Source organism: Podarcis melisellensis (assembly GCF_964234715.1).
Source record: "Podarcis melisellensis genome assembly, chromosome: 11".
NCBI lineage: Eukaryota > Metazoa > Chordata > Lepidosauria > Squamata > Lacertidae > Podarcis > Podarcis melisellensis.
This window is the reverse complement of record NC_138543.1, coordinates 4,198,042-4,219,980: the sequence shown is the minus strand read 5'-3', so window position 1 is coordinate 4,219,980 and position 21,939 is coordinate 4,198,042. Positions and strand designations below refer to the sequence as shown.

General features: G+C 42.1%; 1 protein-coding gene across 4 annotated transcripts in view; it reads right to left on the bottom strand.

The window, feature by feature from the left end:
* VPS13A (vacuolar protein sorting 13 homolog A) overlaps positions 1–21,939 on the bottom strand; it is a 155,035-nt gene that overhangs the window by 76,636 nt on the left and 56,460 nt on the right. For all 4 annotated transcript variants that reach the window (XM_081930334.1, XM_081930333.1, XM_081930331.1 and 1 more), the window contains exons 16-24: positions 15,887–15,981; positions 14,378–14,520; positions 12,239–12,440; positions 12,035–12,149; positions 11,022–11,158; positions 6,930–7,062; positions 5,877–5,994; positions 5,050–5,188; positions 1,992–2,079 (exon numbers count right to left, since the gene is read on the bottom strand). In XM_081930334.1, coding sequence (XP_081786460.1) covers positions 1,992–2,079; positions 5,050–5,188; positions 5,877–5,994; positions 6,930–7,062; positions 11,022–11,158; positions 12,035–12,149; positions 12,239–12,440; positions 14,378–14,520; positions 15,887–15,981 — 1,170 coding nt within the window. The remainder of the gene's footprint in view (positions 1–1,991; positions 2,080–5,049; positions 5,189–5,876; positions 5,995–6,929; positions 7,063–11,021; positions 11,159–12,034; positions 12,150–12,238; positions 12,441–14,377; positions 14,521–15,886; positions 15,982–21,939) is intronic.

Genomic DNA, 21,939 nt, shown 5'->3' with positions numbered 1-21,939 from the left:
ATAATAAATTGGGGTATCTACTTGCAGGCAAGAGCAGCAGCAGCAGCTTGTAAACTTGCTTGTAAACTCACATGCTATTATTCACAACTGCAAACGGAGCACTGGTTGCTAATAAGGAAGGGGTCTTCTCTAGCAGATAATGTGAGTCAGTCACTGTGGGTTACATCATCTCCTAATAGCCCAGGCAGGAAACTTGTAGATTAATTTTAATATTTTTCAACATTTCAACTGTGTCCACAGTTTCTGTTCATGCAAAATCCCTTGAACACTTTTTGAACCAGGAGCCAAGGCACCCACGACAGAAATGAAAGAAATAGGAATCCTCCATTGTGTGAAAAGGGCAAGGCCCAATCAGTGAGAAATGAAGACTGAGCAGCACACATGTAGGGTGCAGTGTGACAGGCTCATTTGGCTGCCAAATAAATGAATATTTGCAATAAATGACCAATGTTCCATTCTCCGAGCCTCCTTGCTGATCAGCTGCACCATCAAGGAGGCCATGTTCTCCTATGCGCTTCCCTGTCAGATGAGAACTACCCTAGTGGGGACACTATCCATTACGACCGGGATGAGCATCTGTTTAAGCCTGTTTTTAAAGTGTCTGAGAGCTAAGTGCACCACCCTGAGCTCCAGCCGTTTTAAGCTGTGTTCCCTTTCTAAGTGGCTCAACTGTTTCTGAGCTGTAAGATGCAGATAATGAGCTTTCCAGCCATGAAGCCTTGTATCAGTAGTGATTACTGCTCTCTGAGGCCCTTTTAGTGGAATGTTCTATGTGAGATGATCAGCGTCCAGCCACCGGATGAGAGTTTGTTTCAGGAGGGCAGAGAGGGGTAATGGATTGTGGTGCTTGGCTCTGATCTTCTTCTGGCTTAGGAAGAGAAGCCATCCTAAATGTTGTGTGTGTGTATGTCCACGGAATGGACCGTACAGAAAGCTATCATAGGAAGCCATTGAGTAAAGGTCATGAGGCCTACTGTTCTTAGAGAAAGAATAGCTAGGACCACATCCTAGATGTTGCTGATCCTGTCAGACATGGATGCCATGGAACTACGACTACAGTAGCCCATAGGTTCTGAGTCTGGCATAATAAAGAGATGGATTCTTCTGGCATTTCTAGCAAATTGAACAGCGCTAAGGTAACATCTACTATAAGTGGACAGATATCTTTAACTCCTTGCAGGACAGGTTCTGCATCAACATACACAAGCATATTCACCAGCATATTCTTACAGGATAAAAAGAGGATTGAAAAAAAAACTGTAAAGGATCACAGATCAGATAAAAGGCACAGCAACTAAACAACTGCAATACAGATGCTTACTGGGAAAGAATTCTACTTTAAAGCCTTGTTGATTAAAAGGTCTTCAGTGGTTGCTGAAAAGGCAACAGAGATGGCGCCTGTCTCACATTTGACTTAACTGAATTTAAGTACAACTAATTTTGAATGAATGCAACCGCTTATCTATTTTTTAAAGATCTTTTAAATATACAATAGAAAATGAACTATAGAATATGGATTAAAATCATGGGGCTGGCAGTGACCGGCTTCCCCACATTCCCCTTCTCATGTCAACTCCTGTCCCTGAAAAACTTCTCCCAATCGTTGGAGGATCTTGTTGAATGGGATCAGCTATTATGGCACAGGAGGCAAAGAGAGAAGGGATTCTTGAAAATAGGGCAGAGGCAACTTCTTTGAGCAGGTGCTGATAACTGATGGATCCTTCCAGTGGGATGACTCCACAGCTTGATTTTTTTTCTTTTTTATAACCACTTCTGAGCTACACTCCTCTGGTTCAAAAGTTCAACTTTGGTGAGATTTTTACTCTAATTCTTCACACCCACACACCAAATTGCACCATATCTGTTTGTCTGGTTTAGGTCCTAGAAAAGAAACTGCCTGAAAATTTAAATATGTAGATAATAAATATTAGGATATCATAAACATTTTCTGAACATACATTAACCAAAAACAAAATGAAGAAAATATTTACCACTTGATCCAGCTACCGAAAGAGATTCTAGAAATGGAAGTACAGAGGTTGACATTTGTGGTGTTGTTATCAGTGATGATACCTGAAGCTAAAACAGAAAGCAATATGTAACACTTATTTATTGTGGGAGCGGGTAGGGGCAAGGGGAGCGTTCTTAGTTTGGTTTGTTCTTGTTTTTATTATGTATTTTGATCTTGTATTTTTATGCTATGAAGTGCCCTGAGATCTACGATTGAAGGGCAGTACACAAATTTAATAAATAATAATAAAAATAATAATTTATATGTACAAAATGTCTATTATTTGGTTAATAAATTTTATTTGACAATTTTAAGTGTCATCTTTATTGATTGTTCAAGACAGCTAACAATAACCATAAGATACAAAAATAACAACAATAGACAATTAAAATGAAATAAAAAACATCAACAGGAAATGCTAACAATGAAACAAGTCACCAAAAACATAAATTGACTTTCTGTTTAACGCCATTGGCATTCCTAAACTGGAAGGTGTTCGCCAGTGGAAAGCCAAAAGGGGAAGCTGGAATCAACCTTTTTGGGGAGGGATTTCCACAACCTAGACATGAGTACCACAAATGCAATGCTCTCTCCTTTGTCTGGGAGTAATATAATAGATGAGATGGAACAGACAAGAGAGCTTCCAGAGTTTACCTTTGTGATCAGGCAGCTTTGAACAAGAGAAGACAGTCCTTCTGATATCTTGGTCCCAAACTGTCAAAGGCCTTAAAAGGTCATGAGAACTGGTCTCAAACAAATGGACAGCCAGTGTAATTGCTTTAAAAGGGGAGTTACATGCTCCCAATAGGCAGCTTTAATTAACAACCTCTATGCTATGTTACTGATGAATTAAATTTCTGCATAGAGCAGACTACATACTCCAGACATGATATTAAGGCGCGTGTTAACATGGGCAGAACTGAGACTTGAAGAAACAGATGAAACTGGTACTCTAGCCCAAGTTGGGCAAAGACACCTTTGAGAACACTTGTCCTTAGGGCATCCAGGGTTAAGGTCAGAAACACCCACAGACTATGAACCTGTGGCTTCAGGGGAAGTATAGTCTCATCCAACATAGAATGGATCCTTGTCCCTGGTCATGAGTTCTACAGAACAGGTGGCCCTCTGGCTTGTCTGGATTAAGATTCAATTTCTTTGCCCACACCCAGCCCCAAGATCTCTTCCTAGGCTGCAAGGAGAGATGGAGGCAAAGAAAAACACAGAGACAGACAGACAGACAGACAGACAGACAGACAGACAGACAGACAGAGACAGACAGACAGACAGACAGACAGACAGACAGACAGACAGACGTGTGTGTGTGTGATCCAGATACCAAAGATATTGCACTTCAAATCCCTGGACAATTTCTCCCACCAGTTTTATACAGAATTTAAAGCAGCTTAGGAGACAAAATAGGTATCATAAATCAGGGATAGGGAAGCTTTGGCTAGCCAGATGTTGCTGGACTCCTGTCAGTCCCAACCAGACACAGGCTAGCCATAGACCCAGTACTACCTTCTGGAAACAACTGTCTAGGAAGGTTAGGTATCAAATTAACACCTTCAAATTCCATTCTGGGAAGCCATTCCAAGATACCATAAGTGACATGAATGTCACGAATAAATAAAATATCAAAGCTGCTGAGTGAGGTCCAGCAGAAGAGGAATATTCTTCTCTTTTTTTGATTTCCAGACTAGGGAACTTTCAGTCTGCAGTTACATGTTAACTGTAACATTTCTTCAGGATTCTGTATTAGTACAGTGGTACCTCGGGTTTGGGACGCGGGTGGCGCTGTGGGTAAAACCTCAGTGTCTAAGACTTCCTGATCGTAAGGTTTGCGGTTCGAAGCTCCTGTCGTTCGGTCCCTGCTCCTGCCAACCTAGCAGTTCAAAAGCACCCCTAAGTGCAAGTAGATAAATAGGTACCGCTTTATAGTGGGAAGGTAACCGCGTTTCCGTGTGCGGCACTGGTGCTGGCTCATCAGTGCAGCTTCGTCACGCTGGCCACGTGACCCGGAAGTGTCTTCGGACGGCGCCAGCTCCTGGCCTCTTGAGTGAGATGAGCGCACAACCCTAGAGTCGGTCACGACTGGCCCGTACAGGCAGGGGTACCTTACCTCGGGTTTAATACTTAATTCAGTCTGGAGGGCCATACTTAACCTGAAACTGTTCTTAATCTGAAGCACCACTTTAGCTAATGGGGCCTCCTGCTGCCGCCGCGCCGCCGGAACATGATTTCTGTTCTTATCCTGAAGCAAAGTTCTTAACCTGAAGCACTATTTCTGGCTTAGTGGAGTGTGTAACCTGAAGCGTATGTACCCTGAAGCGTATGTAACCCGAGGTACCACTGCACACACTCAGAAAACTCTAAAGTGTAAGAATTCACATACTAAACTACACTGCCAGTTACTGAAACTATCTGGACTAAATGAATGATTTAAATCATTTCAAAGGAATATGGCCATAAATAAACTTAAAGAACATTCTAAGGAGCAGCAGACTAAGTCATAAAGGATAGCAAAGAGACTTCAGAAAAGCATAGGAATTGCTTTACTGCTAAAACAGGAAATCTAGAAATATGTTATCTGAAAAAGGGAAACACACATATTGCTAACCCTAAGTCAACAAACTTGGGGAGGGAGTCATTTTGGCAATATTTGGAGGTGAGGGATGTAAACTTACCAATAGGGTCAGTGCTCCAGTATTTTATCAGGTCACAAACAAGTCATGAACTCCCTCCTGTACATCTGACATTGTTATTTTTATCATGCTTTCTTTAAACCACAGTTTCCTATTATATCTGAATTGGGAAATTCTGCTTTAACCTCAGCTTACAAGCCAGATATGAAACAAAGTCCTGCTGAGTAGCACTACCACAGCAAATACATGATGGTAAAAAAACTCATTTAGTGTGAACCTCTACCACACTGAGAAATATCCCATTGCTAAAAAGAGCACTATGATGAAGTGGCAGAAGAATTACCAGTATTGTTGAAGCTTAACCAAATGTTTCTACCAGTTCAATACAACACTTGCCTTGGAAGGTTGTGTAGTAACAGTAGTTTCAGGAGGAGCTTCTGGTAAAGGAATACTATCAATAAGATCCAGAATACATTTCAATTTCTCATCTGAGATATTGAAAGACAGTAATGGCAGTTCACCAAACATTTTGTACCTATAACACAAAGAGACAAAGCAATCAGAAAACAAAGGGGGCCATGTACTAGGGAATTAATCTATTTGATAAATTAAATCCAGCCCCACAACACAAGTGGTTCCAGGTGATTTTTAAAAATAACAATTAACATTGAAACAGGTGTGCCAACTTGAATAAAATATTGGGGGGCAGGTAAGCCTCACCCCACATAACTGACATGACACACACATGCCATTTGAATGGCAATGCCTACTAATGTGGGGGAGCTGGCCCCCTCAAAAAAAATTTTTGGGGGGGAGGGGGCAAAAGGACCTCAGCCCTACCTATGCATTGAAATAAATATCTGAAGGACATAATAAAAATGGAACACGCACCGATCAGCTTGCACCGATTAGCTCTGCCAAGGTTTAAATGCTATTTTATTTGCATTTATTTAAAACTTACATCCTTTCTGTCAAGGAATTCAGGGCAGCAGTTTCAAAGAAACTGTTGTCAGGCAAAACAGTTTTTGACAATGTCCCTCAACAAATACTTCTGAGTAAACTTAGGAGTCATGGGATAAGAGCTCTTCTAGAGAATAGCTCTTAAAGAACAGGAAGCTGAAAATAAATGGTCTGTTCTCAAAGTGAAGGGCAATGGAAGCAGTGCCTGTGCTCCCTACCAAGCCAGCAATCTGAAAATTCACTTAACAGCAAGAATGTCATACTTGGGCATTCTTGCATCTGTTACAACCATTGCTCTGCTCAGTTCCATTTTCACATCCAGAGGCTGTATGATATGCTGAGATGAGGATCGTAAGTTTCGAGCTTCCTCCCAGTTTTCATCTAAAGATAGAAAAGATGTCTATTACAATGCTTGAGTCTCAGTTTCATGCGCATTTTTCCTAAAGCCTGCACACACCAAAGCACATGTTTTAAAGAGATGATGGACCACTTCACAAATTTATTTGTTAATTAATTCTAATAATATTTTTTTGTTACTGTGAAGTCAAAATGCATGGGTGCATCTAGATGCGTAAGTGGTGTGCATATCATTTAAGTTGATTTTCTTGATCCTTGTGATAATTATAAACTGATAATTATCTGCTGATAGGCATTTAAGACTATAGGAGCCTGTTTTCTGAATTCTACTCTTGATGGCGAGCTATATTCTTCCCTTAAAAGGCTATGTAAAACAGCTGGGAATCTAGTAAACTTATCTAGAGGTCGGGTGGTGTTCAGGTGGGCTGATGAAAGGGTCAACCATGGTTAAGTTGTAATTAATCTAATACTGTATATTGTAAACCTTTTCCCCTCATTGAACTAATGTATTGTATTTTTCCTGCACACATTATCCCCCCACATTTCCTCAAGATTCTTTTATGTTTTTTGTTCCTCTTTGATATTTAAGCATACATCTTTAGTAAACTAAGATGCAATCACTGATCTTTTGCACATGTAATTAAAGTATTTTTTCCCAAATGAATTTTAGGCTATTGGGTCCTGTTTGGTCACCATCCTCTTGCTCACTGGGGTGATGTAAAGATCTCTCTCATTTTCACTTTCATGCACATACTACTATTTGTTTTTTAAATGCCAGGTAAATAAATATAAAGCATCAGAAATTTTAAAAATCAGATAAAACCCGACAACATGCACTGAACAATAGTGATCATACTGTTGGAATCAGACTAACAGTAACTTATGCTAAACCTGTCATACTTTTTAATATGTGTGTGTGTGTGTGTGTGTGTATAGCATTGATTTATATGAATAATTACCATGTCTGCTATAAAGAAGTTGTATGCTGCTGAGCTGAATGTCAAACATATCATATGCTCTTGACATAATATCTTCAAGAGTGTTTTCACCAATTTTGATATTGCACATGTCAGATCGACTTTTACTTGTCATCTTAAAAAGAAAATAACAGCAATAATCAGTTGTTAGTTTTTCAAATATGCATCTTTAAGTATTTATTGAGATAAAGCTTACTTTTAAATTGTCCCCCAAGAAAAAACAACCTGTAAGACTTTTCCAGACTTCTTGACGATCTAATGAGATATCCTGTACTGATAATTAAAGACAGGATATCAAAAGGAAATTTTAGGAAATACAATGAACCATTAAGAAACAGTACAGTTGGTTCTTACCTGAACTGTAGATTTGGGAGGGATAGCTGGGCTATCGGGTTGGGTTTACGCTCCACCCCAATGACCAGGCAGGAAGAAAGTATTTTTCAGGGATGTGGTTGGCTCTCAATCAGTTTTATGGACTTGTGAAGCTCGACAGTCATCAGAGCAACACAGTAAGGGTATGTAAAATGATAGTAAACGCTCATCCCAATAAGGAAAAACAAAGAACTATAGGAAAAACATCCAGGCAATCCAATACAAACTTATGGGCCATTGCAGCCACACCAGAGTGAGGTCCCGATAGTCCAGTGACCCCTCCCAAATCTACAGTTCAGGTAAGAACCAACTATATTATTTCAGGAGGGTGTCACTGGGCTAGCGTGTTGGGACATACCACAGCATACCCAACTAAGGCGGTTCCCAACTGCAATGGAGAGTACTAAGGTGGAAGGACTTGCTGCAGATTCATAAAGCTGAAGGCAACCTTGGCTGAAGCATAAGCCTCCATCGTGAATGTAGTAAGAGATGGCAAAGTGGCTGCCTGACAGATATCAATCAAAGGGTTGTCAGCAGAGAAAGCTGCCTAACTAGCTGTTACCCTAGTGGAATGAGCTGTAATAGAAGATGGTGGAGGAAGTTTCAAAGCTCCCCGTGCCATCACACTACAAGCTTTAAACCACCTAGATAAGATGGAAGAGCAAACTTTTTTGCCCAAGGGAGTGGGATTAAAGGAAGCAAACAAGGAGTCAGTTAATCTACACTCTTTTGTCCTGGCTATGTACACCTCAAAGGTCCACCACAAATCTAACAAATGCCAGGCCTTTTCCAACGGGTGAGAAAGGCTGGGATAAAACAGAAGGAGAATCTCGACAGAACTTTGGGTAGGAAGAAGGGATCAGTTCTCAAAACCACCCTGCCCTTAATAAAAACACATAAATGCTTTTCTGATGAATGCCTCCAACCCAGATATTCTAAGAACAGAAGTAACAGCTAACAGAAAGAGAACTTTGAGGATAAGACTGCATCATCCACCTGATAAATCTACTATTCAGGTAAGACCAATCCTATTTATTACGGTGGACGATGAAGTCTTCAGATTGGGACATACCACAGCGATTCCCAACTGGGCAGGACCCAACTGCAGTTGAGCTAACTATAAAACCTGATGAAGAATTGTGCAGCCAAAGGCTGCATCACTTGAGGATAATAGATCTAGTTTGCAATGCCTAGTGAAAGTACTTGCCGATGCCCAATTAGCTGCTTTGCAGATATCCAGGAGAGGCATATTGGCAGCAAAGGCCACCGACGTAGATGCTGATCTGGTAGAGTGTGGTAATATAAGTGATGGAAAAGGTAACTTGAGAGACTCATAAGCCAAAGATATACAAGCACATAGGCATCTGGATAATGTGGCAGATGAAACTTTCTTTCCCAGAGATGGATCTGGCTCCCAATGATTGAACCACAATGTGCAGCAAACAACAGCTTGTGCTGTCGTGGCTTGAGCTGGAAATTGAGTAGCATCCAGAGTGGTATCAACAATAAAGGCTGCCACCCTGGATTTTTTTTGGAGGGGGGTGTCACCTACCCCTGGCAGGATCCTGCTGTGGGTTATTCAGTAATTCATCAACCCAAAATGATAGATGCCCTTGAGAAAAAGGAGGCAGTACAAGCTGCTCTAAAAGAAGAAGCAGTAGCCTTGTGAACTCTGCGTAAGGCAAAGTATATGAGACTCTCTGTGGTGTCCTTCAATTGAGAATCCCCTTCACAAGCAAAGAGATTTTAAAGAAGACATAAATTCAGGGTTCAGAATAACATATTAAGTCACAATCTGGACCACTTTTTAAACTGAGGGTGGAGTGGGGTATCCTGCTCCAATTTAGGCAACTTTTAAAACAGAGTGAAGGTTGGAATAAACTTGGAAGAGGACTGTGGCCCTGGGAGCACTGCATTTCCCTTAGAAGGAGGGGGGCTTCTTGAGGGGGAGATTAAACCTAGAGCAGCCAAGGCTCTGCAAAGTAATTGCATATAACGAGCATCCTGAAAACGATGGTGCGATTGCTGTTCCTCAGCGACCTTACCATCACTCCACACACTCTCTTCCAACTCAAGGAAGCAGCCTTTCCTAGGAGATTGCATAGCCAATGAGGCAAACACTTTCCTTGCTGTGCCACCCGGGGGCAAGACACATGGACTGGGAGAGCCAAGAGACATACCACCATGACCATCAGGCAACGGGGCATCTGGGAAGGAGGGTTTTCTCTTACGGTTGCTTCTGCTTCCCAAATTGAGAAGGGGAGCTATGTCACATCTCATAAGCAATTGATGCAATTAAGGCATTCTTGATCTGACTGAGAATTCAAATGCAACCCCCCTGATGTATTTGGGTGGGATGAAAGGCCGTCACTGTTCTCTCCATCTCTGTATTGGAGAAGCAGCCAGTGTAAAATTTCAAAGAGATCTGATCATTGGTTATGGGGGGGGGGGGAATGTACAGAAGGCAGAGGATCTCAAGAGGGACAGAAATGCAGATTTCACGAAACTTTGAAGTGCTATAAAATCAAAACCATTTGTGATAGAGGAAAAAAAATTAAGGGGGTTTCTTTCAACCATAAGAGATGAGTGTACATCAAGTTTCATCAAAATCTGAGACAGTAGGCGGCGAAACCCATTTTTTGCATTGATTTGATGTGGAATGACCCTTAGGCCAGACTGATCAGACAGATAATGGATAGAAAAGTAGACCAGAAGGAAAAGTTCAGTAGACTGGGAAGAGACATTGCTCAGCAGCTTGTGAGGAGAATCAAGGGACAAACTCTGAGGCTGCAGACCGGGAGAAATAAAGCTCTGGAGAGACTGGTGCTGAGGCCACAGAGGATTACCTACTCAAATGCTCCTTCTTCTCTTTCCCACCCAAAAGAGCAGATGAAAAAACCAGCCGCCACCAATCCAAGCAAAGGGAGGGCGGAACTTAAACGGTGGGAAAACAGAATACAGAGAGAATCTGAGGCAAGTGTTTTTTGTTTTTTTTCTTAGGAAAAGGAAAAAGACAGAGGGAATATGAAGTAAATATTTTTTTATTTTGTTTTTCCTTTGGAAAGGAATGATGGGCAGAGACAAAAAGAGATTAGGAGAAGTTAAAATTTAAAAGATAGTGATAAAAGGTAAGTAAATATTACAGAAAGAATGGGAGTGAAGCGGAAGTGATCTGCTTGTTGCAGGCAGGAGAAAAAAACTGATTGGGAGCAAACCACATCCCTGAAGAATTCTTTCCTCCTGCCTCATCATCAGGGCGGAGCCTAAGCCCAACTCAGGAGCCCAGAAACACCTCCTGAAATGATACACCTACTAGATAAAAATTCTTTTTCACTCCAAATATTCTTTTTTATTAAGAAACACTGGGGGGAGGGGGCTCTAGAAGACACAGGATAAAACACACACTCTTAAAAAACACACAAATTGAGAAACACTGAAGCAGGAATGAAGAGACAGAGAATGTTATGAGTGCAGATTCAGTAGAGGCAAAATCAGAAACTGGCTTCCAAGGAGGGAGGGATATTCAAAATTCTGTTGGAGCTGGAGTTTTACTTGCTATTGCTAGATGGCACTGAATTCCCATTTTAAGTCATCACCACATGCACAAGTGTAACTATCCACATATTGGGTACAATAAAATACAAGTCATAATTAGGAGATGAATAATAAGTGTTAAGTAGTTGATATTTCTGAGAATTTTACCTTTAAGTTACCAAGGTCCAAAAGTAACTTATTTGATGTTGGTTCATAGAATCCACCGTGTGGTACAATGATATAAGAAGCCATAAGATTTATTCTTAAATCTAGAACCTTCTGCGTTTCTATAATATACACTAAGCCTAGAAAACCACAAGAAAAGCATGACAATTAAGAAGGATCACAAGAACACTGTATTTATGAGTGAATAAATTTAAGCAAAACAAAGACCTTCTGTACCAGAGATGGAGAACTTGATCTGACTGGTGGGCCACACCTCTCCCATCCCTGCAGACCAAGTTTGACAGCTGGGTGGGGCAAAGGCAGGTATCCAGCATTTTGCAGCTGTCACCAATCAGCTGACTGATTTTGCCTACAAAGCTTCTTTTGAGGAAACTGCCTATTTACCTGCCCCACACTTGATGTCATATATGACACTAGGCATAAGGCAGATGTATGTGGCTTAGAGAAAACAGCCTCCTCCACTAAAGGGGAGACCTGGAGGGTTTAACAAGGCTGATGGGCTGGAAGTGTCTCCTCACCATTCTACACAGCGCAACAGTATTACATGAGCACCTTAAAGACCAACTAAGTTAGTTCTTGGTATGAGCTTTCGTGTGCATGCACACTTCTTCTATCTTCTATCTTCTTCTATCTTCTTCTATCGTCTTCTATCTGAAGAAGTGTGCATGCACACGAAAGCTCATACCAAGAACTAACTTAGTTGGTCTTTAAGGTGCTACTGGAAGGAATTTTTTTGTTTTGACTATGGCAGACCAACATGGCTACCTATCTGTAACAAGTATTACATGAGTTTCAGATGCAGATATTTGAAAAATAAGGCCAATTCATATACCCTTAAAAATTCCATGAAGAACTTAGCCATGTTAAGATAATCTCCACATAGTGAGAACTACCCGTGTACACTACGCAGTACAAAGTTGGCACTAGTGCTCATTGTGCTATGAATACACAGAATTTAGTCTTTCAAAAACTTATTCCAAGTGGTTGATGTTTACCTGTTGCTGTCTTTTCACGAAATTCTTCTAGCTTTGTTAAAGTTGCTGATGTTAGTTGCTCTAAATGAACATCACTTGGAGGTCGAAAGAAATCTACTATGCTGTTCACAGTCATCTGAAAAAGTATAAAAGGTCAGGAAAATGTATTGCTAATGTAATATATAATTTAATTTTTGAAAACTTCTAGAACTCATTTCTACTTACTGCATCATATATTATTTCCAAAGGCTGTGACTCTATTCTTAGTTTTTGATTGGCAGCCTCATCTAAGGGATTGGTCTCAAACATAATGGTGAAGAGTGATGCATTGTGCTCTGAATGGACTGTGTGAGATGACAGTAAGCAAGGTACTGTTTTTTCCCGAGCCATGCCTTCAACTTCAAATGCACTTACACTAGATTCAAATCTGTGTAAAACACATTATGAAAATTACATGAGCATATATACATACAGTTGTACCAACAAAAGGTTGGGGTTTTGCTATGGGACTTTTTTTCAATAAAAGGTAAAGGTAAAGGACCCCTGACAGTTAAGTCCTGTCGCAGATGACTCTTGGTTATATTGCCCTTAAAAAAAAAAAAAAAGCTTTACGATATTACCATCCCATGATTTGATGAGTAGATGGTAATATATAAAAGTGTGACTGGAAACCATGATAACAGATATTAGAGACACAAAAAGAGGAATATAGCTCCATGATATACTGCTGAAACAAGGTATGTGTTCAGCAGGGGGACTAAAGCATATGTGGGAAACAAGACTTGGAAATGAAAATACAGGATGAATCTTGGGAGTAAGCTGTTGGGGGGCACATTTGCCTATAAAACTGTATCAAGCAGCATCAAGGAAACTATGCTGAAGATAATGCAGACATGGTACTTAACCTCACATGAAAAGGACAATTGGTCTTACCTGAAGCAGAGATTTAGTAGGTTGCAGATTATCCAAGTGGGTTGGGTTACTGCCCTCTTCACATGACAGAGGCAGGAGAGCAAAGAACTCTGGGAGACAGGCACAATCCCCTCAGTTTTTTTCAGATTCGCCCAGCAGCATCAGATATTGTACATATCTGGAAAGGAATCTGTACATATCTGCCTAACTCACTACTGGCTCAGCTCAAATAAAATAATGGAAAGAGTTAGCACTAACAATGCAACAGAAAAGGAAAGAAGCAAGGAACTGCGGACCACTATAGGGATGGGCCCCTTTCGAATCATCAGCAACCTACTAAATCTCCGCTTCAGGTAAGACCAGTCGTCCTATTTACAGTGGTTGCTGATGATCCGAATGGGTCGGGACATACCACAGCTTTCCCCAACTGCAGGTCCATTCTGTAATGCCTGGTGAATGTACTTGGTGAAGACCAAGTAGCTGCTTTACAAATATCTAGTAATGGAATATCAGCGGCAAAACTAGCCAAAGCTGCTGCTGACCTAATAGAATGAGCCAATATATGTGTTCTCCCCCCCCCCCCTTTCAACTTTAAAGATGCAGATTAATTGCAGGTGCGGCTTATATTCCGGCGAATATGGTACCGTGGACACAGGCAGAAAGTCCTTCAGGTGATTTAAATGTGCATGCAGCACAGTAGCAGTTGGCAACTCAGGGGGAGAAAGCGGCTTCTGATGTAGTGGAAGCAGCTGGTACTGCAATGGTAAACCAATGGCTGTTAAGAGGCCAAATGCTGAGTACGCAGCTGCGCTGCACAGCAGAGCGCGGTGGTCTGAAATCGGCCAATCAGGAGACCGCGGCAACCACTGGTGGTGGGAATTGATCTAAGCCACAAATGGACAATTCGGGGGGGGGGATAGTTTGTCCTATCAGGAAAAATAAGAAATAGTAAAATAATAAACCCTTGCCAGTAGCAGAGGAAAAGGGAAGCAAAGGAACAGAAAGCAACCGAAAGTAATAGTGAAGCAGCAAAATGAGTTCTTCTTTTTTTACCTCAACAGAGAACAGAGATAGAAACAAACAAGAACAGAGATAGAAATCAAAACACATAATCACAAAACAGTTAAGGAGAATACGAGGGAACCAGAAAGAGAAGTTGAAAGTAAAGGAACTTAGCTGTGAAGAACAGAGAGAGGCTGTAGAAAATGTTCTGCTCCATCAGGCAGGAGAGAAAAAACTGAGGAGACTGTGCCCACCTCCCAGAGTTTGTTGCTCCCCTGGCTTCCGTCACATAACGAGGGTAGTAACCCAACCCATTTGGATAATCAGCAACCGCCATAAATTAGTAACATTTTCCAAGTGAAACTAGAAAATTTTAAAATTCTGTTTTCAAATCAGAAGTACCAACTAATTTTGTTTCAAGGAATAAATATGAATTCAACAAATGCCTACCTTATTGCTTCAGCACCAGGTCGTTGAGTTACTGCTGTACGCAGATCAATTAGTGCAAGTTTCAGCAGCTCAGGTTTCTGATTGTTTTCCCTTATTGATACAGTCATGCTTAATAGTTTTACATAAAGTTTGATGGCTTCATACTGTACAAATTGACAAAAATATATCATGACTAGCAAAATATATTAATAAAATACAAACTTGAATACAGTTTTATAATATGAAATTCAGAGTCCCATGACAGTAGACTTGAACCAAAATAGGTTCCCTAACTGCTATTCCTAATTGCAGTGGCCTTTTTGGGAGGGGGGTTCAGGGGAGGTGAATGAAAACTTATTTTCATTCTTTTCTTTTTCTAACAGTTATAAAGGAACTTTCTGGGTGGAAGAAATATGGAAGTGGCAGAGTTCTAGTTGCCCCTCTTGCTAGAGAAGCAGGGTTTATAGAGTTAAAGGGGCACAGAAGAAGAGCTGCTATTTTGACAAACATTTGCTTGCTTGCTTTCCCTCAAATTCTCCTACTTTGCCACATACCCTGAAATCACACCCTGGTTTCAGGATTTTGCTCACAAAAAATTCTGACAAGCCTAAAATTGGACAATAGTCTGACCCTGCAAGATATGTGGTCAACATGTAAGATGTTTCATATTGATACCTGACTAATAAAATCAATTATACAAGCTTTTGAACTAACAGAAAGTAAAGGGGGAAATGCACCCTTTCTTTCAAACACACACACAAAAGATAAAAGGATAGGCAGGAAAACCAAAATAAACTCATTATGAGGTCCAGTTGCAACTGCATTTTTCACATGTATTTTAATGTGAAAATGCTGAACTGGATTTTAAAAACTCAGCTCACAATTCAAAAATTCATTGCACAGGAAGAGTTAGATATATGACATGTATGTAATACTGTTAGACTAGCATATGACTGTAACTGCATCTAACATGAAAGATTTTGAGGAATAAAAATATTCAAATTGTATTCAGAATTTAAGGCATGCAAAAGGTTTTTTAAAAACATGGCATTCCAAATTTTATATGACACGACACGACTCAAGTGAATTTCTACTAAAGTTAAAGCAGTGTTGTAGTGGAGTACACAGGTCAAAACTTCATCCCCCCGTATTACATGATGAGACAGTGCTACATCAGAAATAAAGAATTCACCAGACATTTTCTCCCTCTTCAGTTGCATTTGGAGAAAAACAGTAATCACCAGGTTAACACATTAAAAATCACTGACATTGCCAAAATGTATAAATGTATAAAACACAGAGTGATTGTTCTCCAGTCTATTTACAGCTATATATATATAATGTTTAGAGCACTTTTGTATGCAAATAGAGTGCATATATTGCTACCTCTGGGAGGTAGCCAGCACTACATTTTTCTTGCATACTGACCATGTGAATTTGAAAGCTTGAAAATCATTGTTCTTTTTTTGTAAGATACCATGACTTTAGATAAAGCCAAATGCTATACTATACAAACCGAATAATACCTACCGTTTTGGGCAATGTTGGATCAACAGCTGTTTCACTGTAACCAATTGCTGCATATAATTTATCCTTTTCTTGTGGGGTCATAAGCTGTTCAATGCCTACCATTTAAAACAATTATTATTATTATTATTATTATTATTATTATTATTATTATTATTAGTTTTTATTAAAGATTTTCTTATGTCACAAAACAAACAAATAAACAAGGAAAAGTATGTATAGTGTCTCAATTTTTGATTCATAGTGTCTTTTTCAGTTTGTTTACATTTGGTATGACACACTATTGTCATAGACATCATGCAGTTAATGCATTCAGTATAAAAAACACCTCAATTCTCATAATGCATCATGGCATACCTGACACACTACATCAATACATTGGTTTTTTATTATTGTAATTTAGTAAAAGCTGTAAACACACCGTTTTCACTTACAGTGGTGCCTCGCAAGACGAAAAGAATCCGTTCCGCGATTCTCTTCGTCTAGAGGTTTTTTCGTCTTGTGAAGCAAGACCTTTGCAGCTTAGCGGATTAGCGCTACAGCGGTCTAGCGGCTTTTAGCGATCCGCTGTTAAGCGGCTTATCAGCGGATCAGCTGTTAAGCGGCTTAGCGGCTTAGGAAAAGGGGGGAAAAGCGGGGGGAAACCATGGGGACTCGCAAGATTTTTTCGTCTTGCGAAGCAACCCCATAGGGAAATTCGTTTTGCGAAGCACCTCCAAAACGGAAAACCCTTTCGTCTAACGGGTTTTCCGTCTTGCGAGGCGTTCGTCTTGCGGGGCACCACTGTATGCTACTTTGCCTTTCCATAGAGGCAACGTCATAAGCCTGAAGACTTGGCATTTGATCTCAGAGTTCATTCAGCCACCAATTCAAAACCTTGCATTATCAAGGGTACAGAATAATGGATGAATCCAAATGTACTTTTCTGTGAATGGAAGAGCCTCCTTCCATCAGAGGAAGAGAACCTTTGGCTGCAACCCAATGTGTCTGTCAGTCAGACTTGAATTATTTGTAGTGAATCGTCATTACAAGATAAATCACAAAAAAAGTTAAATAGAGAGATTCCTTTGGAGTGCCTTCAAGCAATAGGAGGAATACTATCCCACTTCAAGGTGTCCTACTGCCCAAAAGAAAACTGCAAATAATCAAAATTTAAAACTGTAATGTTTCCTAAACTATTTAGATTTTTAAAATCGCCTTTGAAAACAATCAGATTGACCTTCTACAAAATTCTGAAATTAATGGAGGACTTTATTCCTTAAAAAATTGTATCAAGGGCAATACAGTGTAACTGAAATTTACACAAGGGTTACATTCCTGGAGGAAAGGCAAAATTGTGCAAAGTCAGAACAACCCCAGGAACTGTACCCACTGTCTAGAATCTCATGAGACTGAGGCTGTCTGAGATCCTGTGAGATGCTGCAGGAGCCTTCCAGAGACCTCGCACAACTGCCCCAGAGCTCAGTAAGCAAGCTGTTTCCTTGGTTTTCCTTGCATGATCACAAGAGAACTAGAGATTTCCTTGCAAGATCTCAAGAGCCTTTAAGGTTAGTAGCCAAGGATTTCCCACCCCTTTCTATTTATTTTTTGATTGTGTAAGTCAGTGTAAATTGTGATTGCCCTGTACAGAATATAGTCACAATGTTTAGCAACAAAAACATTTATCACTGATTCTATCAGACAACGACCTCTATAGCGTCCAATAAAAAGGCAGATGTCGTAAGTGGCTTCCACATTTACCGTATTTTTCGCCCTATAGGACGCACTTTTCCCCCTCCAAAAATGAAGGTGAAATCTGTGTGTGTCCTATGGGGCAAATACAGGCTTTCGCTGAAGCTTGGAGAGCGAGAGGGGTTGGTGCGCAGGGCTCCCTAGGCTGCGGATAGCAGAGCGCCCCTCGCACCGGGCAGACATCCGCAGCGTCGGGAGCCCTGCAGGAGTTCCCCCGGGGCTCCCCATGCTGCGGATAGCAGCCTGCCGCCCAGCACGCAAGACGCCTTGAAGCAGAGCGCCCCTCGCGCCGGGCAGACATCCGCAGCGTGGGGAGCCCTGCAGGAGTTCCCGCTGGCCTCCCAACGCTGCGGATAGCAGCCTGCCGCCCGGCGTGCAATGCGCCCTGAAGCCGAGCGCCCCGTGCGCCAGGCAAACATCCGCAGCGTGGGGAACCCTGTGGGAGTTCCCGCTGGCCTCCCCACGCTGCGGATAGCAGCCTGCCGCCCGGCGTGCAGAGCGCCCTGAAGCAGAGCGCCCCTTGCGCTGGGCAGACATTGGCCAGCCCCACAAGCTCGGGGGACAGCTGGGAGGCGCAGCGCCATCATACCGCTGTTCCCTGACCTGGTTTTGGGGGGAAATAAAGGGGGGGAAACTAGGTGCGTCCTATGGGACGGAGCTTCCTATGGGACGAAAAATACGGTAAGCTCCAAGTATTTAAATTAGTTACACTGTTTGATAATACAGTGGTACTTTGGGTTACATACGCTTCAGGTTGCATACGCTTCAGGTTACAGACTTGCTAACCCAGAAATAGTGTCTCGGGTTAAGAACTTTGCTTCAGGATGAGATTAGAAAACGCACGATGGCAGCAGGAGGCCCCATTGGCTAAAGTAATGCTTCAGATTAAGAACGGACCTCCAGAACGAATTAAGTACTTAACCTGAGGTACTACTGTATAGCCATCTAAGAGTCATTTATGCTGCCTAGGCCTTTTGGCAAACACAACTATTTTGCTCTTATATCTAATAGATCAGCCTTCCTGCTTAGAATAAATTTCAAATCTAGATGGCAATGTTCTTATACCTACTTCAGATAAAAGCCAAATTGTCTGCATAATTTGACTGCCAACTGGGGGGGGGGGGGCAAGACAGCCACTGAAAGCCTTCATTTATGTAGAGATTAAACAACAGTGAGCCCAAAAGCAGTCTTGTATTACGCCCCACATATAAATATTGAAGATACAAGAAAATCTGAAAGTCCAGCTCAAATTTTAACACCAGCAATAGTATACAGCTACTGTATAGGAAACAGCAGCCACTTACCTATTCAGCCTTCCTCTCTTTCTAATTATCATCCCATCTCTCTGCTGCCTTTTGCTTCTAAACTTTAGGAGCAAGCTATTCTTTCTGTTTTGATTTCTTTCTTCTAGCTTGGCCCTCAATCTTCTGCAATATAGGTTTTGTTCCCTATACTCCACTGAAATGGCTCTTATGAAGATCAGTAAAGACTTTATTGCCAAATCAAAAGGCTTATATTCTATCCTTAATCCTTTTTTTATTTCTGCATTCTTTGATATGGTTGATCAAGCCCTTTTGCTGGGTTTCTCAGTGACCTGGGATATTCTAAGGTGGGTTGCCTAGTATCTGTAGGCCATTCATTTATTGTTTCTACATTCATCATTTACTTTTCTTGTTACAGTTGGAGTTCCCCAAGGTTCTCTTTTGGGTCTCCTACCATTTCTTTTTACGTTTTATCCTTGGGCCAGCTTATTCATTCTCATGGGTTTCAATATCATTTGTACGCTGATGACATTCAACTCTATTTGTCAAATCCAGATCTTCCAGCATTCAGGTGCAGATTTTAAACTTCATTGTTGTGTAATACTTAATTCAGCTACGGGTGAGCTGCTTTTTTCCCTTCTACAAAATCTTCTCCATATGTTATATATATATATATATATATATATATATATATATATATATATATATATATATATATATATATTGTGATGGGACGATGAGCTGCTTGTGCGTAAAATGCAAGTCCCTCAGAGTTTGATCAGGCTTTCAAACCTCTGCCTGTGACGGAGCCCCTCCAGCATGGCTGCGTCAATCACTAGTAGAATCCGAAAGTGGCTGCTTTCGGAAACGTTTCCAACATAAAAGCTCCTTAACGGAAACACGTCGTCTGGCCTCTCGGCGTGACAGTTTCCGTCGAGGTGTGGGTGTCCCTATAGGAGGTCCTGAGACCTCCCCACTGGTTTCGCTTGAAGCGTCTCTGAGCCATCCCTCCGACTCACTTTCCCTTGGAGTTCTTGCTCGCCCTCTACTGGTTCCCTCTTCCGCTGCTACTGCTCTCTCACCCTCAGTGAGCCTTTGCGCCTCCGGCGCTTTAGATGTCAGTTCCCTGACATCCACCTCCCCTCCAGGGCCCCCTTCACCCCCTCCCGTCTCCTCTCCTACTGGCGGTGAGGAGGTAAAACCCTTGAAAGAACCTCCCTCATCTTCCGACGTCGCGAACACTTCCTTCCACTTGTTGCTGTTCCTACTCTCTAGGTACTCTTCGTCATCAGAGTCCACTCCCTCTTCCAACTCCGACTCCGCGAACCCTTCCATTTCCTCTTCCTCATCGGTGGTGCCGAAATACTCCCTCCTAAACCTTGCTATCGGCTGAGGTTTCCTCGGGAACCTTTGATGGAACGTTTCTGTTAAAACCTCGTCATTGACTTCCTGCGCACTTACCCAGGTGTTTTCTGACTCCGGTTCCCCTTCCCACGCCACTAAATACTCCACCTGATTTCCCTTCCACCTGGAATCGAGGATTTCCGCTACATGGTTGCGGCGTTCCCTCTCTTCCAAGGCTGGTCCCCTGACGTGCTCCCCTTCACCTCCTCCCCTGTATGGTGACAGTAACGACCTGTGGAACACTGGGTGCAATTTCATGTGATTGGGTAATCGGAGTTTGAAAGCTACCGGGTTGACCTGCTGAATCACCTCAAAGGGTCCCAATCTTCTGGGCCTCAGTTTCTTACAACCCCCTTTGAACGGCAACCCTTGGGTTGACAACCACACTTGATCCCCCACCCTTATGGTTTCACCTTCCCTTCTGTTCTTGTCTGCCTGCTTCTTATATTGTGCCTTAGCCCTTTCTAAGTTGAGCTGGAGCTGCTGATGGATGGCTTCCATCTCTTCTACAAAATGTTCAGCCGCTGGGACGCTCCATCTCTCCCCTCCTTCCCCTGGAAATGCCCTGGGGTGACACCCGTAATTAGCCAAAAAGGGACTCATCCCTGTGGACACATTCTCCGCATTATTGTAGGCAAATTCTGCCAACGCCAACTTTTCGACCCAATCGTTCTCTCTGTCATTGACATAACACCTAAGATATTGTTGAAGAATGCCATTTGCCCTTTCCGCCTGCCCGTTGGTTTCAGGGTGCCGGGCAGTTGAAAAATTGACTTCCACGTGTAACAAGCTCATGAGCTTCCTCCAGAACCTGGAAGTAAATTGTTTGCCTCGATCTGAGATCACCCTCGAGGGAGCCCCGTGCAACCTAAAGATATGTTCCACAAACAACTTCGCCGTTTCTTCCGCTGTGACTGCATGTGAGCATGCTACAAAGTGGCACATCTTAGTTAACAGGTCTACTACTACCATGATGGCTGTTTTCCCCTTGGACCTTGGCAGATCCGTCATAAAATCTATTGATATCGCTTCCCAAGGCCGTTCTGGTGTGGGTAAAGGTTCTAATAACCCTGCCGGCGCCCTTCTTTCCCCTTTGGCTCGCTGACATTGGTCACACCCTCTTACATACTCCCTTACATCTTCCCTCACCTTAGGCCACCAAAATTCCCTGGTAACCAACCACATGGTCTTGTGTTGCCCAAAATGTCCCGCCGTGGGGCTATCATGCAACTGCTTGAGTACTCTCCCCCTCAATTCACCTTCGGGTATATACAGTGCCCCTTTGTAATACAATGCCCCATTTCTTTCCTCAAAACCTCCGGGGCTCTCGCCCTCCCCCCTGAGACCTCTGAGCTTATCCTGGGCATATTCATCATTTTCCGTTTCCTCCACCAGTTCTCGTTGCCCCACCATCACCGCCCCACACACCCAGCGGTCCTCCGGGATGACATGTCTCTCTTCGATCACCCCCTCCCCTTCCCAATATTCTGGTTTGCGTGAGAGCGCGTCCGCCCTGACGTTTTCTGGGCCTGGCACATAACAAATCTCAAAGTTAAATTTGGAGAATTCCTGTGCCCATCTCACTTGTCGTTGGTTGAGCACTCGAGCTGTTCTCCAATACTCTAAATTTTTGTGGTCGGTGCACACTTGCACCTTGTG